Genomic DNA, 23,418 nt, shown 5'->3' with positions numbered 1-23,418 from the left:
ATGATTTACAGACAACAGTCATATAGCTGGATTATCGCCGAGCGTTAAACAACAAACAAACCATAAACATAACGAGATTAAATTATGTCAATATGTCACAAAACACATAGAGTTACTCCAGCAAACTGAGCTCAAAGTGTACATCTTGATGTTTCAGGAGGTAGATATTGTAGCTGCCGATCTAACTATTCACTATGGAAGATCACAGGAAATAGCATATATCCTTCCTGCGATTAAAGCCGACGGATCGGATATAGTATACAGGATGAAGACTGACACAACAAGATCTTTCTACTTAGTAGCCAAGCCTCTACAAGTTGTAGTCTACGTCACATTTGCAGCCGCTATTGGAGGGTTATTCATTGTATTTATTTTAGTTGAAAATCACAACAGTATCTTCACAGCAAAATGTGATGGGACATCAAAAGTCTTCATTCGGCAATTACCAATTATTTGCTGGCAGTTTATTGGCTCCGTATTCAGACAAGGTATGTAAATATATATTCCGCAAGGTTTTCTATTGACATGGTTTCCATGGTGCTCAATAGACTCTTTCAATTTTGAGTTTCGTAGTCACATAGGTAGGATTGAGCCATATAAATTGTTATACTTCCATAAAACATGAAGGCAAATTATATAACCTGTCGATAAAGAACAATGCAGACAACCAGCACATCACAGATATAGACTGTACAACATTATCGAATTTCCGTTAACTATCACACGTCAAATATTTGTCTTCTTTGATGTGCAATATTTGTTAATCAATTTGTGGAAGGTTCAGGTAAAGCGCATTGGAAGTACATGCAATGTCAATTATATGATGATTGCTTTTTAAGAATGTTTTATAAGTTTCGAATTCAGGGCTTAATGTGTTGTTGTCGATTGAGCGTATATACAAAACATTCCAGTATCTTTTCCGGTGCACACTGTGTGTAATTTCCAGTGCACACTGTCTGCAGTTGTAGAGCAACGTATAGAGATGTGCTTCAGAGTTTGTATTATGAAGCAGATGTAGTGCATCTGGCGTTTTCTTTGTTAATAAGGGGCCTCTCTTCCTGGGTACCTGGTAAGATGACGAGAGACCTGCTCTAGAGTTGTCCTGAAATACGTGTAGTGCATGTGGCATCGCCACAAGTTCCATTGTCAGTAATGTGCCTTTCTTCTCCTATCAGAATAGGATAACCTTCTAGGATGATGAGATCTATTGATCCCATGGCAGTTACTCTTTTTACGCCTCAAGTTAGCTTGGGTTGTATACTCGCCGAGGAGTCCAGAATGATAATCAAGTGTAAACATAACCATTTACCAGGATGCCATATTGTCGAAAACGCCATGTGCGTTTGTTCCTTCATTGCATTTGTTCCAGAGCAAAATAATCAGATGTGAGTTCTTGAGCCTTTTTGGTCATGCTTGACTGAGCGACAGGAGATGTCATGACATGGCCTGATTGACCAAGATCAAAGGCATAGTGTCCACAACATATAATACACTATCTGCCCTAGTCGCATGTATGCAAAAACACAGAATGTGGGCTGTATAACTTCACTTTCGACATATACTCTGAAACTAAGTAAAATTGTGGCGTTTCTGCACAGCACTTCCGGAGCCGCAAAGTGATCTGAAGCATAACTATCATACATATACCAGTTATAAGGAATCTTTTGTCTGAAAGCATTATCATATACATAGTAAGATGTACCATTCATTAAGGTACGTCCAGGTTTGTTGTATTTTGTCAGGTGCGATATCCAACTTTGTGACTTCATTCTAACTCATCAGCCAAATAGTGGGGGCCACGAAAATGCCAAAATGATTCTTCTAATTCAGTCATACGCAGAAGTACGCATCTCAGTTGGTGCCTGGAACAATCACATGTGCTACTGTGGGGAGTTTGTATGGCGCTATCCATATATTACACCGGTTTTGCTGACTCCCTATTGAGATACGGTTTTATTACACATAGTAAACATGTCTTTGAGGTTTTTCTTGATGACATGAAGTTCTTGCTATTCAAAACTTCCCACATTCAAGACTCTTGAAAGGCATGAGGTCGTAAGACGCCAATGTGAAATCAAATTCTCACTGGAAATAGTCAATGCACCACCGAACCATGAGAGTGACACCTTTACTTTTGTCTGTTGTAACAGGGTTTCAAACGGAGCCACGTACATATGCCGGAAAGATTCTTCTGTCTTCTTCCTGGCTTCTGGTTATTGTGGTCTCGTCAGTTTATAGCGCTAATCTGATGGCTGTTTTAACAGCGGGGACGGGGATGATAAAGTTATCAAGCATCAGTGACCTCGTCGACAGTGACTACACTGTAGGCATGTACAACATCGGTATAAGCACTCACATTATGAAGGTAACTGCATGACATATTCTTCGGATAAAGATTTTCCGATGGATTGCAAAGAGATCATTGAAAGTACATAAATGGCATGTTGTGGAACTTGTCAAAAAACGAATGCAAAGACAGGCCAATTTTCCACCAAAAAAAACAACGCAGAAACATTTAGTACATTGGTACATTTGAAAATAGGAGATCGCATCTGACATCATTTTGGGGGACTTGTCAAATGTCAAATGTGGAAAGATCCTCCACATGTCTTTTACATCATGTTTCAAAAGCATCGTGTAGCTGGATTTACCCAATCGAATTTACTTTTAGCAGATATGTCTAATGGCCACGGAAAGTGGTTTGACGATTGTATTTACAAAGTGTTCTGTTTTTGCTTGAACAATACTTTTTTCACTTTGACTTCATTATGTTACATCGTTGGTGTTTGTCGCTGCACTCAGTAAGTTTCATTACTACGTGTAATTAATCGATTGTGGACTAGAAAATGTACTCAATGAACACCATTAGGATACGATTACAACGACCTACCATGTATGTAATCCCTAGTTAAGAGATGAGAGATGTGACGACGAAAATTTGCTCATGGGATCCGGACAGATAATGATCAGTTGCCATGAAACTTGAGGCCATTACCCGTATGCTAGGGCAGCGCCGTGGCTGATGACATGCGTGCTGGTTCATCTATTCATGAGAGTAGTCGGTTCTCTTGACAAATACTCTCTGCGTTCCTTGATGTGTGGTCGATCATGCTTGATGATGTTAGAGAACTTGACTCATGTCGGAGGCTTCCATGTCGTTCGACTCGATACCTAGGTACAATGAGTTTGAACCAGCGTTTGCCCTTAACCCTGACAATCTGCCCTAAGGACCCAGAACATAAAAAGTTGTGGATCATGAACTGCAGAAAACGAAAGCCGTAGGTCCGAATGGTTTTCAGTCGGCATCGGGCCAAAGGATCTTCTTTAATTTCGAACGCTGGTTTGAAACCGCTCCATGGGTACTGGGTGACTGCACTGAAGTCAAATTTCATGAACAGTCACACTGAAATATTCAGAAATATACTGTTCAAAAAAGGAAAAGGATAGTATACTTTCAGTTTGGACAGGACGTGTAAACGTTAACAAACGTTTCAAGGACAGACATCTTATGAACGCGCCATCATTCCCTCTATTAAGATCCCAAAACACATACACACGTATGTGTATATATGCGTGCACAACGCCGTAGCCCCATACACGTGAATGGGGTCCCATTCTTGATTTTGACGTTCTTTCAAGAAGGCCGAGAAATCACTTACAGCATTAATTCTGACACTCATCTTGCATCACACATTTGTTAGTGTTTGTTTCTAGTCGTTTGTTTTAAAATGAAAATCGTATACATGCAAATTACATGCCATACACCAATCATCTTTCAAAAGCGACTACATTCCAAATAATTATGGTTGTAAGGAAGTGCAAATGGTTATGCCCTCTCAAAACAGTCAATAATATCATGTCAACATTGATTGACTCCGATAAATCTTCAAAATATTTTTAATCGTAAATAAATAAAAACAGATCCTCTACTTTTTGAAGAGTATACATGGCTCAAACGCAGCCCTCAGCATGGAAAGTTATCATGCAATCTGTCAAGGACGTAAATTTCATCTTTGTCTACCCTTTCCGTCTCAACTCATACTTTTTCATATAGGTGTCCCATGCATGCTGATGTTATTCGAAACTAATTATAATTACAAATTAATAACTACGTGATTCTTATATGTTAACAGACATCGCAAAGGCCTGATATTCGTCGACTTTACGACAAAATGAAGACATTAAGCGCGCACGATACTGGAATATTTCTCAATGATCAAGAAAAGCATATGGCAAGGGTCAAACAGGGAACACATGCGTACATCGCATATCGGTCCTTTGCGGAGCAACGCATGGCTAGAGATTGTCATCTGGCACTTGTTGGGGAACCCGTGTCGTGGGCGAATGAACTGCTAGCTTTTGCAACACCGAAAGGTTATCCTCTCAAATCAGACATCGAAAAAGTGTACGTACAAATCAGTCTGTTTTCTTTTCTTTCTTTTTTTGTTGTTGTTTGTTTGTTTGTTTTTGTTTTTTTGTTTTTTCATAAATGTCAATGTTCGTCATAATTCAACCCGCGAAGGGTTAGAATTGGCCTTCAGCAACCTGTCTTCAGCAATGCGTAATCGATGTTTATGTGGTTGATAACTGGATAGTCTAACATAGACTCGATTATTTTCAGAGCGCTGCCATAAAGCTGCACTATTAATGAGTGCGACGTTAAACAACGAACAAAACGTAATAATTGCTGACAAGAACTTGATAGTTTTCGTTCTTAGTAGTAATGGACATGTACGCATTTAACACATTTAACAAGGTACACTGTATATACGTTTCAGTATGCGTCAACTAAAGGAGAGTGGTATTATGGACCTGTGGTGGAAGCAGCGGGTCGCCAATGACAGCGACAGCTCCTGCGGCATCGACCGAACTGTGAAGACCATAACTCTTCAGGATGTGTTAGGTGGATTTCTAGTTGTTTGTGGGGGGATTGGGTTGTCGTGTGTGATGTTGATTCTGGAGCTGTGTCGACACCAGGTACACAACACGTGAACGTACATGGCATTGTTTTTGGCCGGATAAGAGTAAAGAGCACCTGTCTGTTGGTCCTTGAAGTGGGTAATGAACACAGAGGACATCATTGAATGAAGCCAGATTCCATCTGTTTTGTATTGCGCTGGCGTGGAGTAACAAGCCATGGTAGTGAGATCCTCCCAACAGTGTTGCCTAACCACATGGCGAGATACACACACAATGAGCATGCGTGGTTCCAAAAACTTGTACAGGCTAAATCCAACGAACTTGTGTTAGCAAATATTGGATTGAAGTCGAAACGAATATCTTAGACAATCGTAGGCCTTAGTACTGGACTTCTGCTGGATGAAATATGATACTAAGACTCGTGAAGATCCGTGTTAAAATCAGTCTTCAGCAACCCATGCTTGTCGTAAAAGACGACTAAAGGGATCGGGTAGTCAAGCTCGCTGATGTGGTAAACACTTGTCATCGTATCCCAGATGCATATTCCTACTGTTGATCAGTGGATTGTTTGATGCATATTCGAATATTAACAGACCGTCGTCATATAGCTGGAATATTGCTCAGTTTGGAGTTAAACAAGCAACCAACCACACAATAAAAGTTCATGTATACCAATAGTTGCTTGGATTTATCAAACAAACATTCTTACATAATAGCTACTTAGTATTTTCTGTTACTTAATTATGCAACGGAAATCATCAAATATATACTTTTTACATTTATTATATAAAATGTCATAAATTGGAGCTATGGATGCAGTTTATGAAAGAAATGAATACAAGCCATGTTACAAAATACTTACTTTACATATTGCTTTATTAACATTGTAGATAACCATTAATGATTTGATTCTTCAAGAGAAATGTAGACATAGACCTCAGTACAAATACTGGTGTTTAATATGATTGTTTAAAGAGTAAATACTGTTTTCCCTCAATCAACATTCCAGCTTATTATTGTGTCTATCGATCTGCGTTTTTGTGTATACAGAAAGACAAGTGAAACACATGTTATTGGTCTTAATTCTTGCATTCAATGTACTATTTACTTTATTTTTGAAATGCTTTTGATGAGCTTAAAACTGTCCTGGATTTTTTTAATTCTAAATCAAGAATAAAATTAATTAACAACAATTCCTTTACACAATAAATACATTTCAAAACATTACCACCATATGTTCAAGTGAAGATCTGGTTTAGAATTCAGACAATTCAATTAAAAATAAGAAGACGATGAAATCCAGGAATTTCGTTATGTCTGTAGCAACTGATGTTGACAGAATTCGAGTATAGAACCTTCATGTATTTCTTCAAAGTTTCATATAATCAAACCGGGTTCTTTCCTGAAGCTTTGACAATAAAGTTCCTTTCACAAGGGGCCGAAAATTCGATAACGTAAATACATTCGTCGTCTCTATCAAAAGGTCAAGATTAGATTTATTAGCTGGAATTCTTCTGAGACTGCATATGGGCCTATTCAAAAGACGTTTAAAAGCATATTTTTTTATGACGCTCTAGTCATGTTCAGTCTCTTACCATGGATTGACCTCTGAGTCAACACCACAGGGATGGCGAAGACGATAGTAGAAGCAGCGAGCCATGTCATCATGTCTTTTAAGATATGCTGTTTGTGCCAAGGAATGGCATCCACCGACAAGGTGTTGGACAGTCACTGTGAATTCACTACACAGTCGACATTTCGTGTTAACATTTTGGTTAAGAATCACATTCTGGCGATTGCGAGTGGGAAGTGACTAGTCCTGAGCAGCTAAAAAGGAAGCCCTCAGTTTCACATTTGAGACCAGACCAATTAATTAAGCTGTTTGTGCCAAGTAAGGGCATCCACTGACAAGATGTTGGGCGGTGTTTTTAAATTCATTGCAAAGTCAACATATCATAATGATATTTGGTTTAAGATTCACATTTAGGCGACTGCGAGTAGGAACTGACTGGTCCTGGGAAGCCAAAAAAAGCCCCTAATTTCGCATTCATGCAAGCGAAGGAGTCAGTTGGGTTACGATTCTGTTCCACACACAAATATATTTTACAGATTAAGATACGAGGGAATGTCAATAAGTTTTGAGCCTTGCATAGAAAAACACAAAATATTGGTATGAACCACATTTATTTTTCAACATAGTCCCCTTGTGAGTCAAGACACTTGTTCCATCTTTTCTGCCAGTCGCTGATGCCATCTCTGTAGAAAGCGCCATTTTGGTCCTCAAACCAAGCCTTAGTAGCAGCAATAACCTCATTATCATCCTGAAATCTACGACCACCCAACTGTTTCTTGAGATCTGAGAACAGATGGTAATCACTTGGTGCCAGGTCTGGAGAGTAGTGGGGATGCGGCAAGATTTCGTACCCGCATTCCTGGACAGCAGCGGCTGCAACGCGAGAGGTGTGTACTGGAGCATCGTCTTGATGTAGAAGAATACCACGTCTGATCTTGCCCCGGCGCTTCTCCTTGATTGACTGACGCACTTGCCTCAACAAGTTACCGTGATATTCCCCATTCATTGTTCTTCCTTTTGGTAAGTAATCTATGTGGATGACGCCTTTGCTATCCCAGAAGACTGTCGCCATTACCTTCTGCACTGATCTGGAGGCTTTGAACTTTTGGGTCCTGGGAGAAGTGACATGTTTCCATTCCATGGATTCTTGTTTGCTCTCAGGATCATAGTGGTGGATCCAGGTGTCATCACAGGTCACTAGCCTAAAGTGAAAATCTTCTGGATTCTTGTTGTATCTGGTTAGCATGGAGTTGCTTATGGTGACCCTTGTTTGCTTCATTTCATCTGTGAGCATTCTTGGCACCCATCTTGCGCACACCTTAGACATGACGAGATGTTCATGAAGAATTGTCTCGATGGATCCGAGTGAAATGCCTGTGGTCTCCTCTAATTCGTGGAGTGTGATTCGACGATATCCCAGCGCAAGTCCATGCACTCTGTCAATGTTTTTCTGACTACCGCTTGTTGTTGGATGACCTGGACGGGGGTCATCTTCAAGACTCTCTCTACCTTGCTTAAATTCATTGACCCATCGTTTGATGGTAGCAGATGAAGGGGAAGACCCCCCATAAACTGCCGAAAGCCTTTCTTCAATGTTCTTCGCCGAGTTTCCTTCAAGAACTAAAAACTTAATTACTGCTCTATACTCAATTTTATTCATTTTCACTGCCGCGAGGGGGTCTCTTTCTGTCAATGTGAGCTGTTCAATAACGTCTGAGAGTAGGATACCAAAACTTATATATCACATCAGCTACACCCCAAGGTTCAATGTCGTACCATAGGCTGTGACACCTGAGTATGAAGAATGCTCAAGGCTCAAAACTTATTGACATCCCCTCGTAGATATGCAGCGAGAGGGTTTGGGTGATACTGGCACAGCCAGGCCGGTAAGGCTATATCATCAGCTCAGGGCCCTCGCCCTTCTACACGCAGCCCAGACAGCGACTGGGACTTCTCCCAGGAAGCACTGCCTAGTCGAACCCACACGACCTTTCAGGAGAAAATGAAGGCTCCCAAACACTGCAGCCTTCTGCATTACCCAGATTGTCAGAAGGGCTATGCTCCCGGTGGAGAACCCAGTCACTCTCCTGATCTGCGCCAAGAGATCAGGAGGTACCAAACCAAGAACAATGGGGAGCCTGACAAGAGAGTACTTGGGATGCAAGCGAGACATTTCAAAGGCGAGGTCCGCATATTTATCATGCTTTTCCTGAATCTTGCCGATCATGTTGCTGTCAAAAGGGACAGAAAATTCAATGATATAATTAATTTCACTGGCTTTATCAAAAAGGACAAGATCATGTTTGTTGGCAGGAATTCGTCTCAGGCCGTATATTGGCCTATTCCAGAAAAGTTTAAAAGCATCCTTTTCCAGGACGCCCTGGACATGTTCAGGGTCGTACCATGGAGGAACCTCAGGGTCAAAGCCACAGACATGGCGGAGACGACAGTAGAAGCAGCAAGCAGTTTGTGCCAAGGAATGGCATCCACCGACAAGGTGTTGGACAGTCACTGTGAATTCACTACACAGTCGACATTGCGTGTTAACATTTTGGTTAGGAATCACATTCTGGCGATTGCGAGTAGGAAGTGACTGGTCCTGAGCAGCAAAAAGGAAACCCTCAGTTTCACATTTGAGACCAGGCGACTTCATCCAGGCGAAAGAGTCTTCTGGAATGTTGCTCGGTTCCACACACTGCATGTACACATGATGCAATGGCTTTTCAGACAGCTTCTCCACATAGGACCGACTCTGGGCAGACTTGGTGAAAGACTTCACCTCGTTTACTGCCATCGCTGCAACAAAATCAACTTCAGATTGTGTCCAACAACACTGGCACGCTTAAAATAGCTGTGAAATTCCTTGTTTTCATAATGAGTCTTCACTTGTATCACCAGAGGATCATCCGATAAATGAATATGTGCAAAAGTACACAATAAAATTCTATAATGAAGAGTCTCCACATTAATCAAACCCCGACCTCCAGAACTGATTGTCATATATAAACGATTAAGAGAGGAACGAGGGTGGTGTGCTCTGTTATAAGGGTAACGCTATTTTTCAGGGCATTATCATTTGCAGAAGCCCGAGGTCTTTCATTAACTGCCCGACGAAGGAGGGCAGTTGAAAAGACCGAGGGCTTCTGCAAATGATAATGCCCTGAAAAATAGCGTTACCGTTATTATAGCTAAAATGAATAGAATTTTTGATAAAAGAATAATAAAAACAGCGGCATCGGTTTAGAAGCATTTACTGCCGACAACAAAAAGACGGAGGTCACTGACACACAATTTACAAATATAGTCACGTCATAGAACAACAGAGATGACGTCACTATTGAAAGTGACGACATTCGACCTTGACCTTTGCTCATACTACCAGCCGCCATTGTTTTCAGTGATCAACAACGTTAGACTTCAAGTCGATATTTTCATTGCTGTATGTTGTCATTTATGGCACAATCGTTATGGATGGCACAAGCAGGAAAGTGCATAATGGCACAGGCACATGTGACGAATGTGAGCCAGATATATGGTCAATAATGAACCCAAGTTCATTCGAGCCGTAGGTGATTGAACTTCAACAGCTGAGCTACTTATGACGTCACCTAACAACGGGCTTGATAGTGGCCCGTCGTCAAGCATTTTGCGGGCGTTATCAAGTTACAGTGGACGGCTCATTTCTGATAACGAGCGGTCGTTTTCATGATAATTCTGTCCATTTTAGCTATAATATCAGACATGACCCGTCTGGTCAGGCGGATGTCTTGTTTTGTCCAGTCCACTACTCCAGAGGAATAGGAAAGGACTGGCACAGCACAAGTATTGGTGGCTTTGACCTTGTTTCGAGCATTTAGCTCTGAGCTCCAGATTTTCTTTAAACGAGATTTATACTCGGCCCGAAGTTTATCTTGAATCTGAGAGCTTGCATTCCAAGATAGGTGTATGCCTGATCTTCCACAAGATGCTCAATAACTCCTCCCCTTGTAACTTGACCGACCCATCATTAGTTACCTTGCCACGTTTCAAATGAAGAGTATTACATTTGTCGTCATGCCAAATGTCATGCCAGTATCATTAGAAAAAGACTCGACAAGAAGAACCTGTTCTTTCAAATTGGTATCTCCTTTGGCAAGGAGCTCGATGTCATCCATGTAGAGGAGATGAGTAAGAGGTGTTGGGGATCCGTGCCGTGGAGGTCCGGGAGGGTAGCCCGCCTCCTTATTGAACAGAAAACTCAAACGATTTAGAGATAGACAAAAAAAAACAAAGGACTAAAGGAGTACCCTTGGAAAATTCCCCTTCTAATTGGAATAGATTCCGAAGTCTGCACCTACCCTTGCAAGTACATCTCAAGTTGAGTCCACCAGCAACTCATTAAAGACTTGAGTAAATCAAGTAGTCGGTCAGGGAGGTCAATACACTGAAGAGGCTTCAGAGTCCATTCGTGTGGGACAGAGTCGTATGCCTTTTTGTAGTCAATCCAGCACACGGAGAGGTTGTGGTGATACGTTTTAGCCTCTTCCAAAATCATTTTCTGTACATGAAGTTGATCCTTGCACCCCAACATCCCTTTCTCGTCCCCTTCTGCTCTCTGTAAATTATGTCATTGGAAGAGCAGTAAGATGACACGAGGTTCGTCAAACACCCTGTGAATAATTTGTATTGAGTATTTAGACATGTGATACGGCGAAAGGTTTTGGGATCAGTCAAGTCCCCTTTTGGGGAGTAGTATTGTGCGACCTTTGCAGAACCATGGAGGAACATCACCTGTGTCCACAAGAGCATTGAAACAGTGAAGAAGTGGTGCTTGGACACAGGGAAACAGTTTCCAATACCGGTCTCGAAAGCCATCAGGCCCTGGAGCTGTATTAGATTTGGACTTCTTTATAACAGTCTTCAGGCAATCTGGTGAGATGTAAGAGACAAACGACCTGGTTAATTTCTCATGCATTGCATGGTCATAACCACTGACCCATGGTGCTTCCAGGTTACAGTCGCCGGGTATAGACCACAACTGTTTCCAGAACCTTTCATTGGCAGCCATGGGAGGCCGTTTATCATGCTCATAAACACCACTTGTCTTGAGTTGCCTATAAAATTGATTTTCTTTGTTTCTAAATAGTTTATATTGTTTGATTAATGTGTTTCGCTTTTTACCATGTTTTCTTTCTTTCAGTCCAAATTGTCTTTTTTGCCTTAAGGAAACGACAATTTGTAGAAGTACCTTTTCTTTTGTTGTCTTATAATGTAATTTTAATTTTCTCCAAACTGCCTTTTGTCGTTTAGATATTGGATTCCCTGATGATCTTAATTTTGGGCACAGCTCTATCCAGGAAATATGTTTTCTATTTTTTGTTACTTTTACTTGAGACCGGTTTTTCTTTGCTTTACTGTTCTTAGTGTTAGAAGACTTTTCTTTGGAAACCGTGTGAAGTTCCCGCAAGGCTCCAGCGGCAGCATAAACACAAGAATTTACTTCATGTAATGAAAGTTTCATAGAAATGAAGTCATTTATTAAAAGAATTTTATTTTTGGGAAAAGATTGACTGGTTTGTTTGATTGGCCTCCGTTTTTCAAAAGGTATGGCAGATATTTCAACATAAATAGAGTGAAACAAAATATACACAGGGGTTTCTAAAAGGTCAGCAATTGAGGAAGATGAAGAGTGAGGATCCAAAATTTCGGAGCCAGTTGGCTCTACGCCGAAGGAGTTTGTTTTGGGAAGAGGAAAGAGGTTCAAGCGGACGTCCATAAGAAGTTTTGGATCTCCTGCCAGTTGAGCATCCTGCTCATGCAAAGGTTCCTGACGGGCACTAGTTGTGGGTTGAACTGGCTCACTTGGCATAAGATGTTTAAGCCGCCGGAGGTGATCTCGGAGATTTTGTTCCGTCAGGTAAGCATACATGGGCATGGCATTGTCCCAATCCAGCTTAAGCGACTTGCCATGCGTGGACTATTCGGGCCATCCTGTCGCATTCTCACACTCTAGTAGCGTGCATATGAAATGTTTTGACCAAGACATTCTTGGGCGGATTCTGTGCCTTACCCTGGGGCAGGTCCCATCTCCAGTGTGGTTGGTTTGACTAGCGGAGGAAGGCTGACTGGGCTGCGAAAGTGAATTTAAACTTTCCTCTTGGCTGTCTGTAACAATAAAAACCAGCCTCGGCGGATCAGCCCTAACTGGGTGATGTACGTTTGGTTCAGGGAATATGATGTTCCACTATCTACGCCCACCACGGAGAGGTGTACATCATCAGGCCCAAATAAATATATATTGCTATTGTCATTATTACCAGAACAAAGTGCGAGTGCTTCTGTGTATTACCGCTGGAATTAAGCAGAAATAGCGTTATCATTCCTGTGTAAAGTAAGTCCCTTCTCAGTACAAATCTCTATTTGCCTTGTTCCAGGATAACACCAGTTTGTCAGGAATAACAGCAGCGGGGCATTGAATACTGTTCTAAATGTCAACCAAACAATGGCCAAATGGGGTCAACATTACCGCTTGATTGTGATCCCTGCCATACGCGTCTTTCCGTCCTAGCCCATATGTGTTCTACAAAGAAGGTCTCTGAGAATATAACAGTGAAGAATGTTACGGTTCTTCAAAATGCCGGTTACAAGATGTGCAACACATGGTCGAGGAAATGAATTGCAGATGCAACCTGACGTTCATTCCCTGAATTGGAACAAAATATAGATACTTCCGTTGAAAGATGCTGTTTCGCGCCTTTACTGTTTGCAGTATAGCCATGTCGAGTACACGTCGGTGTTTTCGTCATTTGTGTGTTGGAGCATTGGAGCGAATGACCATCATATGTACCCGGGTTTGAAATGATCTTCAGCATCCAATGCTTGTCGTAAGTGGCGACTAACAGGAACGGGTGGTCATACTCGCTGACATAGTTGACACTTGTCATCGTATCCCCACTGTGTAGATCGATGCGCATGCTGGTGAGTGTGGTTCAGATTCGATTATATACAGACCACCGCCATATAACTGGAATATAGCGTGTTGCCAAGAAACCAATCAACCATTCATCATATATTTGTTTAGTTAATACTATCTTCGCAAAAAGAAACATGAAACCCAAAAAGCAATAAAAATTTGGTGTTATTCAAGGAGGCGGAAAACAAAGATACATGGATGAAATATTGTGGAGCAATGCATTGTTATCTTGCCCATACTTCATGGGAACAAAAGGCATCAGTCATTACTGTTGTCCACCAGGTGGTGTGGTCAGTACCGCGTATGACCACCTCCAGTGCTACCACTGCCCTACACCCTCTAGGTACAGATAGAATCAGTCGCTAGATGTTTTGTTGTGAAATCCTTCTCCATTCCTCCTGCAGCATATGGAACAGCTGAAGATTCTGTGGAGGTTTACGACGTCCACGTATCCGTCTATCGATCTGATCCCAAAGGTGTTCAATTGGATTCAGATCCGGGGATCTGGAGGGCCAGGGACGGGTATTGATGTTCTTATTGGCCAGGTACTCCACGGTGGCACGTGTTGTGTGGGGCCTGTCGGTGTCCTGTTGAAAGAGTTGTAGCTGACAGTCAACAAGGTGAAGGACGTGCGGACGGAGAATTGCCGTCAGATTGCCTTGGACAAGCAAACGTTCCGATCTGGGGGTGTATGAGACCCCACCCCCACCCCCCACCCCCCACATCATAACACTCCCACCCCCGAATCTGTCCACCTGTCTGATGCAGTCAGGAGCAAAATGTTCATGGTCTCTACCATCACGTCGCCTGAGGAGATAACGGGATTCGTCGCTAAACCATATGTGCGTCCAGGTTCCATGGCAGCACCGTGTTACACCGTCTCACTCGTTTCGAGGAGGGGGCAACTTTTGGACGTTTGGCACGTATTCTTACTTCCTATTTGTCTGATCGGACACTCTTTTGACTTAAGATGAATCAGAAGGCTGAGACAAAATTAATTTCGTAGTAAAACTACGTGATAATCGTTCTTGTTTTCAGTCATGCCAGTAAAGGTATCTTAGAGTTTAAGATAAGCTGACCTATGGATCGATTACAATACACTAACGATTTAGTGTATCGTCGATCTGTCAAGATGGTATCCTCTGCCAAATTCGATACAACAGCTTTGTTTAGTTCGGTTTCTATTGACACGACATTTAAAAGAGTTGTCATATAGCTATGGCAAAACATCGGTGGGAAGTAACAGATGACAGTGATAGAATTCATCATACCACTAGCCAAAACATATGATATCACTTACAGCAAATACGTTGTCCATTTGCCGTGGGAGAAACAAGGTTGGGTAACACTTTTCATGTTCTCCGGAAACATTATACAGGATATGAAAGCCGTAAAAAAAAGCGTAGATTCACTTAAACTATGCATTAGAATCCATGGCCAAGTTCAATTATCGACTTCTTAAGTGTTTTCCTTTGAAGTATTTAACAAATCGATTTATGCCACCCCATCGTGAGGAAACGAAGACTACTCCGTCTGTAGTCTTATTACGATCATCTTAGCATCACGTTCGGAGTGATCAAGCGCACCTGTACAAATTGTGTTTTTTCACACCTGAGAGCCTATGTGTACCTATTCGCGTTCGAAGATAAAAATGTTTACTTGGTGTATCGTCTGCAAACTAACATCCCTCACAATTTGACAGCTATGGATCTTCATAAGCTTATCAACCTAAGCATTCAGTATCACCGTTTCGCAAAATGAAGGTGCATGTGTGAGAAGGTGTCAAATTGGGAGGTGGAATGGTTTCATCCTTGGTGCCGGATCTGTATCCTTTATTGGCATCCTGAAGCCGCTGCATGAAGGAAGACATGATTGGCATGGATTTCACGGAAACCGGTTAGTGTTACTGGTGTATCATTTAACGAAGTAATATAGACGACATAACGCTGAAAACCGTACGGACTCCACTATCAGATCGTAACGTCATATCATAGGGTCTATCACGCAATAGCTTCGTTAACTTAAATTTAACCTTTACATAATTGCTTCCTTCATGTAACAACATTATTAACCATACTACAATACGTATATAACTTAAATTGATTTCGATTTCAGTAGCATCTGAAATTTTCAAACTTTCGAAATTTTAAACTCACTTGCATCCTGAAAGGGTTCTGTGAAAGAGGATAGTAATGACACGGATTTCACGGAAACCGCTTAGTGTCATTTGTGCATTATATTCTTGGGTTACAAGTTCAAAAACATTATGGCTTCCACTATCTCCCTTCATTACTGCTCCCTTCATATAACAAAATTCTTAACCTAACCTCAGTTCGTTCTCCAAGAAATTATCGATTTATTACCAAATCTATGGCATTTGCAGTTCTCATTGGAAACCCTGTGTTTGTTCTGTTTAACATTCAGTAAGATGCGCAGGCAAAATGTTTTGTTAATAGCAACTGGGAACATAGTCAATCACATTCTCCTGAGCAAACCTGAAAGTTAGCTGTTCAAATTTATTAATCCCACAGTAGCAATTAACCTCTCGCTAATATTAGAAAATATTAGATACATTTCCGAGTTGTGTCGAGTCTCATAAATACATGCAATGACACATTATTTACCTTATAGTGTTGTAAATAAGTCTTTATCCTAATGCAAGCTATTCGGCCTGTCATGTATATGTCACGGCGCCGACTGTCATAGTAACATTCGATGTTGTTGTTTTTGTAGACAGAGGCTTTGTAAACTAGAAGTCAGTAGAGTCCATTTGCCAGATGGCTTATTCCAACAGGCGAGATATCTTCCTCCGAGATATATTTGAAGTTTTAGGGTTATTTCTGACTCCATCCGCCTTGCTAAGTGACTAAACATCCTGCCATTACCCAAGATCACATCAAACACATCAGATTATATACACCTTCCATCAAAAGTCTTAGTCTCACTATATGTTATGTGTGGATATATGATTACATCGAAGATGAATTTCTTCACTTACTTGGGGCACCAACTGCAAACCTTCAGTAGGTGAACTGCATGAGGATTATGCATGATATTGCTGAAAGCATGTGCACATATCATGCATATAAACAGCTGCGTGTTTGTTTAGAATTCATCAGTTTTCACTGCTTTCCGTCATTTTCTGAACTCATGGCAATAGTTTTTTCGGCGTTACGAATTGGATTTACAACACATGTACATGAGATCGTTTGTAAACAGAACCTTCAAACAGTTTGGAATATTTTGCAAAATCTCGTAATTTAGTTTAGAACAGTTGGCTGAAGTGAGTGGTTTCATTTACACTAAAGAGTCTGGACGTTTGATTGGAGGTATATATTCTCCTCCAAATAACTCTCGCACAAAGTCCTAGCACAATCGACGTAATTTAAGTTTACGTTTTGAAACGTAGTATTTTTGTGATTTTTAATTTGGCTACCTAGTTTTAACTACAATCACCAACGGCTGAAGGGATAATGTAAATCAAACTTGGGCCCTGGTAGCTACATTACTGGTAGTGACCATTACCCCTTGTATGGTCATCTTCCTTCAGATGTTGGCAATACTCAGTCCGTTTTTATACTGTAGTTTCCAAATCTGAAATCCTGTTTTAGAGATTTTGCTAGTGTTAATTCTATAACATGGTTTTACTGTGTTAGTTGACAGGTTTATACATTTGTGTATAAATGTATGTATACATCATGAATGTACAACTACCTTTAGACATGACACGGCTGAATTACTGCTGCTTTCACTCACTCAATCTTAAACCACGAAAAACCGTGAATATTACCTTCCATCCATCCATTCGTTTCCCTCAGGAGAAGTGCCTTTCCAACTGCTTTCAAACAATCTTGTACTGTAGACTGCACACCCTTTTGTTAATCTGTGCGTGACGTTCGTTTCAGCACCGTCGATTTTTCACTGTACCAGTTTCAGATTTCAAATACAAGAACATCTACATCTACATCTATCATACACTGTGTCAGGTACTTGTAAGAAGAAGATCTGAAAAAAAACATATACCTGTAGTTCAATATGTAATGATTTCATAACGACTGTACGTTCAGAAGACTTCCGGAACATATTTACAATTTGACGTCTGCTAAAGACGTCGACAGCAACTGCCACAAAAGATGGGCTCTAAATCGAGTCCAGCGTTTTGTACAGGGGGCGTTCCAACAGCATGTGGCAAGTTTTTCCCGAGATTAACAGTGTAGATTTAACTGTACCTTCAAAAAATTCATTTTCAATTTCAACGTACATTTTGTGTATGTTGCAAAGGGTAAGTAATCACAAAAAAACAATATTACAATTATAGAATAGATTTTGGAGTTTAAACGTTGCTCCAATGTTCGGATCGATCACGTGTTTTCGCCTTAACAAGCATACCTTCTAACTATAAAGTTACCAATACTGTCCATGGTTATGCAAGAATTGAAACTTTAGTGAAGTTATGGACAGCTTGTCCAGTTGTCCGTGGTGTGTTAATACGGCAGGACGTGTAAAGGTGAAGATCCAAAATGTCAGGCAGATGAGCACGTGTATTGCAATAGGTTATCAAAATTAAATACATCTCCCGTTCTGTTTTCAATGTTAATGTGTGGTCAATATGCCGCTTTAGTCTTTTTGTAAATTTGAAAACGAACCAGTGCATTCTGAAAACGTGCTTTCCAACAAACGTCACATATTTTTGTTCCTATTTCTCCAATTATACAATTGAATATTATGTAGTCCTTGAAACCCTGTCAAATGATGTTCTTCTGCATTTACAACACAATTAACTGAACATGTAATCCAAAGTTTAGAGTCCAGATTAAATGCTGTTTCACCAACGATGAACGCTAGAGAGACAAGCTCAAACGTTTAATGTCATTACTGACAGGTTTTCATATGGTCCCTTGATTAAACATCGAAGAACAGAAATGCAAATATTTTGGAATAATCCGTCTAAACATGCAATAGATTTTATTTCTGAAGTCAGATAAGTCAAATGCATCATGACGATATTCTCCCGCATTTGAAGTTCTGTGCAAGCACACGCTCTACATATGATAAACATCACACCTGTCATTTACTATAATTAGGCACTGGAAGCACAGCTTGGACTAAACATGTGTTTCTATGAGTATTCTCTTTAGCAGATTTCACGCCATCGCATTTGAACTCCAACTGATGAATCTGTCGTTTGCCTTAATTCGAATTAGGAGAATCCGAATGTCGAGCTACCAAGGTCTTTGGAGACAAGTGTTACTTGTAGGTTTCATATTCAGCAATGTATTTCATTGTGTAGCAGCTTCTCAAGGTAAGTTCAACATCCTTTCTAATCTTCTGATGAACTGATATGTTTGATATATCGGTTTGGTAGTTAAAGATATGTCGACGTAGACAATAAGCATGCTGTTCTGTATTCGAGCAAGATTAACTTTTGGCTTAACCGCGCCAAACTTAATCTGGAACTGAAAACACACAGAATATTTCGTCTTCGATGACAAAATATAACTGTTTCAGTGAAACAGAGAGTGGCAATTCTTACCAGTTTTAGTCTGAAACAAAAGGTATTACGAAGCATATTGCTGTATGGATAACACGTTCGTGTTTATTGCTATATTGCCCTTGTTGTCCAATGGCATAAAGTCCTATACTTCATTAGTTACTTACATACTAGAATGCCGATATAGCAATTAAACCTGCTCCCCGGTCCCAGCTGACTAACCACCCAGTATCGGGCGGTCAGACTTGCTCACTTGGTGTACACATGTCATTGTGTCCCAGTAGATCGATGCTCATGCTGCTGATGACTGGATGTTTTGGTCCCGATTCTTTTGTTTACAGACAGCTGAAGCATCGCTTGAACATTGTTGATTGAGGCCTTAAGCAAACAACCAACTTGTTGGACAGCACTTTGTGTAACAGGCATAACATGAAATATCTGATGTGCCCAGAGTTTGCTATTTTAGTGCTATCATTGTAGATGTTTTCACTTTCTTTCAAACTGAAAGTCATAATTAACTGACTGAACACAGGCTGCAGTGTCTAAACTGAGAGTTATGTATAGGTATTCATATTGATGGTGCCATTTGAACGAAATATACTAGTGGATATACGAAAGAAATTGTACATAACAAAATTGCAAAAAGCTGTAAAAATAACCCTACATAAATATGTGGTTTAGCGCTTTACATGACGTTCACGGATTTGGGTAGTGTCTGTTACGTATTTTGCGCATGTCACGTGTACTTTGCGAACAATGGATTTCCTTTTGTCCGTGTTTATTGACACCTGACCTTCACACACATGTTCCAAGCTGGAATATGGAACCACTCCGAGACGCGAAGCCCGAGTACGAACAATCATCTCGAGAGTTGGCATTCCGACCTCAACATGACTGTGCAAAGGGCTCACCCGAACATTTTTGCGTTTGTGAAAGGTGGAGAAAACTAAGAGAAACAAGTTTGTGCAGATGTCACACGGTGCCCGTCCCCCACCCTTTAAAAGAATCTATACAGAGATTGACCAGAGACTAACAAGACTCAAGGACCAACTGGCAACTGGACTCAAGACCCCCATGGAGTTCCTCTCAGCTGATGGACACTTGATTAAGATGGACACTTGACTAAATGACACAAACAGCTTGAATGGCTTCAGAAATGTACATTTGTATATTTGTACATAATTCGCGTTGATTCATCTTAATATATGACTGAGAATGTTATGTCATGTAATCACACTTAATCATCCAATACGTAATGTAATGTAATTTTGTGTGAAGAAATGAAAGTGATATGATTAAACCTTATAAAATGTCATTTAAAGTCTGTGATTTGTATTCCCTGTATGCATTTGTGCACTATGAAGTGAGACCTACCACTTCGGTGAAAGGGTGGAGGCAGTATAATTTGTGACCACTGGTGAGTAAAATTGTTTATTTAAGACAGAAGCTATTTGTCCCTGTAGGTATTAGACGCCATCACTTTGACATTTGGATAACGGCTGATTATTTTCTTAATGTTGCGAAAAATACACTTTTCAAAAAAAAGAAACGCAAAACCCAAATATCACCGAAAATGTGTTATTCAAGGACGTGTAGATCAGCGGATTTTGTGGAGGAATGCATTGTTTTCTTGTCCATATTTCTTGAGAATAACAGTTATCAAAGTCATTACTGCTGTCCACCAGGTAGTGTTGAAGTCAGTACCTCGTATGACCACCTCCAGCTGGTACCACTGCCAATGGGTACAGATCGAATCAGTCGATGGATGTTTTGTTGTGGAATCCTTCTCCATTCCTCCTGCAGCATATGGAACAACTGTTGAAGGTTCTGTGGTGGATTACGACGTCCACGTATCCGTCTATCGATCTGATCCCAAAGGTGTTCAATTGGATTTAGATCCGTGGATCTGGAGGGCCAGGGGAGGGTACTGATGCTGTTATTGGCCAGGTACTCCACGGTGGCACGTGCTGTGTGGGGCCTGGCGTTGTCCTGTTGGAAGGGCTGCCGTTGACGGTCAACAAGGTGAAGGACGTGCGGACGGAGAATCTGAGATTTGCCGTCAGATTGCCTTGCACTCACACCATAACACTCCCACCCCCGAATCTGTCCACCTCTCTGATGCACGTTCATGACGTCGTCTGTAGACACGGTCTCTACCATCACGTCGCCTGAGGAGATAACGGGGATTCATCGCTAAACCATATGCGCATCCAGTTTGCCAGGTTACATGGCAGCACCGTGTTACACCATTTCGTCGCCGGCGATGTAGTCGTGTCAAGACGGTGGCATCGTTTGGCACGTATTCTTATCTCTCGGAGACAGTTCTTGACTGTCTGGTCGCACACTCTTCTAGATCCAAAACTGTTCTTGTGCTGTGTCCTGGTCGGTACGACGGCGGTCACGTAGGTGAGTTACCCGGATGTACCGATCTTGGGCAGGTGTGGTGACTCTAGATCTTCCTGATCTTGAACTGTCATTTGTCTAATCTGTTTGACGAAATCGATCCCACAATCAACTTATTGTGCTGGGATGAACGTTGAACATCTTTGCCGCCTCACTCTTTGATTTGCCAGCTTGTTATAGTCCAATTGCCTGATTTCGATCGGCAGCGTTGTGACGTCCCATTTTCGTGTACAGTACTTGCAAAGATCGTGGATGAAAATGTGAGATTCTCTTGGGTCTTTTATATAGTCACATGCTATACTCATTCTTTGCACGTAAAGAAACAATCATTGTGCCTGATATTCGTGTTGTACATCCACGCACATCATGACAATCCTGATTGACAGAACCGTTGAAAATCATTTTTGGTTGCATTTGGCAAAGCATGATCTCGTCAAACATTCCAGAAACAATGTGCACCCCTAAACAAATCTTAGAGTTTACATATGTGTACAAAATTACAAAACTGTAAGTATCATTTCATTTTGCGTTTTCTTCTTTTTTACGTTATTTTCAGCCTAAAGCGTGCGTAGGTTATGTCACGGATTTCAGAAAATCAGGCTCTCCGCGCCATGGATGTGCTGGAGCACAAATCGAGTAGCCAGACATTATTGTCACGTTTTTAACTTAATGGGAATACATTTGCCTCTGACGGGCCGTCCACAGATGACGTCACGTCAGCATGAGAACAACATACGACTGACCCATCAAAGGAACCGATTCCGAACTGCTTTAGACAACTTGGGCAGTTCCTGACTTACACCCCATCGGTTCCAGTACTGTACGGAACCGATTGAGAGAGCACAGGCCCGACGGCCTGCACTGCATCTAATTTTGGTCAACGTTACCTACTGGCACATCTTGCCTAGTGCAGGGAGCATCTATGGTACATAGGATAATACTGTGATCGTGTTTGTTCATTGACTAGTCGAGATTTCACCTGCACAGCTCAAATGTTCAACGTCGATAGTTTGGTGGCATAAGCGTTATTGCCTGGGGTACTATCACATTTCATGGTTGCACACAACTGGTCATTGTTAATGACAATCTGCCAAGTCTGCGATACAGGGATGACATTATTGGGGTTCATGTCCAGCAGCAGTCGTTCATTTAAGGACAGAGACATAACTTCACGCTTCAGCAAGATAATTCCCATCAAAATGTCGCTCGTGTTGTGAGAGATTTCCTACAACTGAGGAACTTTAGGATATTCCCTTGGCCAGCAGTTTCTCCGGTCCTGACCACTATCGAACACGCTTGGGATGAAATGGAGAGACGTTTACGTCACGCCCGGAATCATGAGTTGACGTTAGCTGGATTGAGACAAGCATTAGCTCAGACATTCCCCAAGCTTTCTTTAGTCGCTACTCGCTAAGTCTCGTCAACGCGTCCTCATCATGAAGCCAGCACCAGCGGCAATGGGGACACTCACACGATATCGAATTTGTGGACTGACTTTTGACACTACAACTCCCCAAGCGTGTGTAACGAAGCCTAGCATCAAATCACACAGATTTAGACACTTAAATAATGATCAAAAAAGAAAAACCACTATTCATGTTATTATCTTTTTACATTAAAAATGGCTGTAAAAAACATCTGTAGATAGAAAACAATTCACAGTTACCTTTTTTCCAGTTGTATATATATTCGTATATATAATTTTTCCGGGCACATATCAATATATATGTTGTAGAAATGCGTCTAAACCTCAGCTGCCTATCCAGTTATGTGAACAACTTGATTGATGAATTGAAATGGACATCAGTAGCGGTTATTCAAGAACACAACGAAGGTAAAATGTCATAATTGTATTTATTATTCTGTCAAAGAGATCACTACACACACGAAGATGTAACTGAAACGATGCTGGAACCATGTTTCCACTCACACTCAAATAATGCATAAGTTACTATGTATCATTCAGAAAGGTGACGTGAGGTGAATGGGTTTTAAGTCTTACTTAAGAATATTTGGTTCATATGGCGATGGCCGTGCGCGTTTGTGTGGCTGCTTCTACAAGCCCAGACTTAAGCTGGT

At 41.1% G+C, this 23,418-nt stretch overlaps 1 protein-coding gene across 1 annotated transcript; it reads left to right on the top strand.

The window, feature by feature from the left end:
• The first annotated feature begins 265 nt into the window (after positions 1 to 265).
• On the top strand, positions 266 to 20,058 carry LOC137295224 (glutamate receptor 1-like). The gene is made up of 8 exons (XM_067826543.1): positions 266 to 488; positions 2,151 to 2,365; positions 4,134 to 4,405; positions 4,779 to 4,988; positions 8,807 to 9,047; positions 12,273 to 12,389; positions 13,850 to 13,990; positions 19,873 to 20,058. The coding sequence occupies exons 1-8, from the start codon at positions 266 to 268 to the stop codon at positions 20,056 to 20,058; spliced, it is 1,605 nt and encodes a 534-aa protein (XP_067682644.1).
• The last annotated feature ends 3,360 nt before the right edge of the window (positions 20,059 to 23,418 follow it).

The sequence above is a fragment of the Haliotis asinina genome, chromosome 8 (genome assembly GCF_037392515.1).
Source record: "Haliotis asinina isolate JCU_RB_2024 chromosome 8, JCU_Hal_asi_v2, whole genome shotgun sequence".
In the NCBI taxonomy this organism is placed as follows: domain Eukaryota; kingdom Metazoa; phylum Mollusca; class Gastropoda; order Lepetellida; family Haliotidae; genus Haliotis; species Haliotis asinina.
This window is presented reverse-complemented; position numbering and strand designations above follow the sequence as displayed.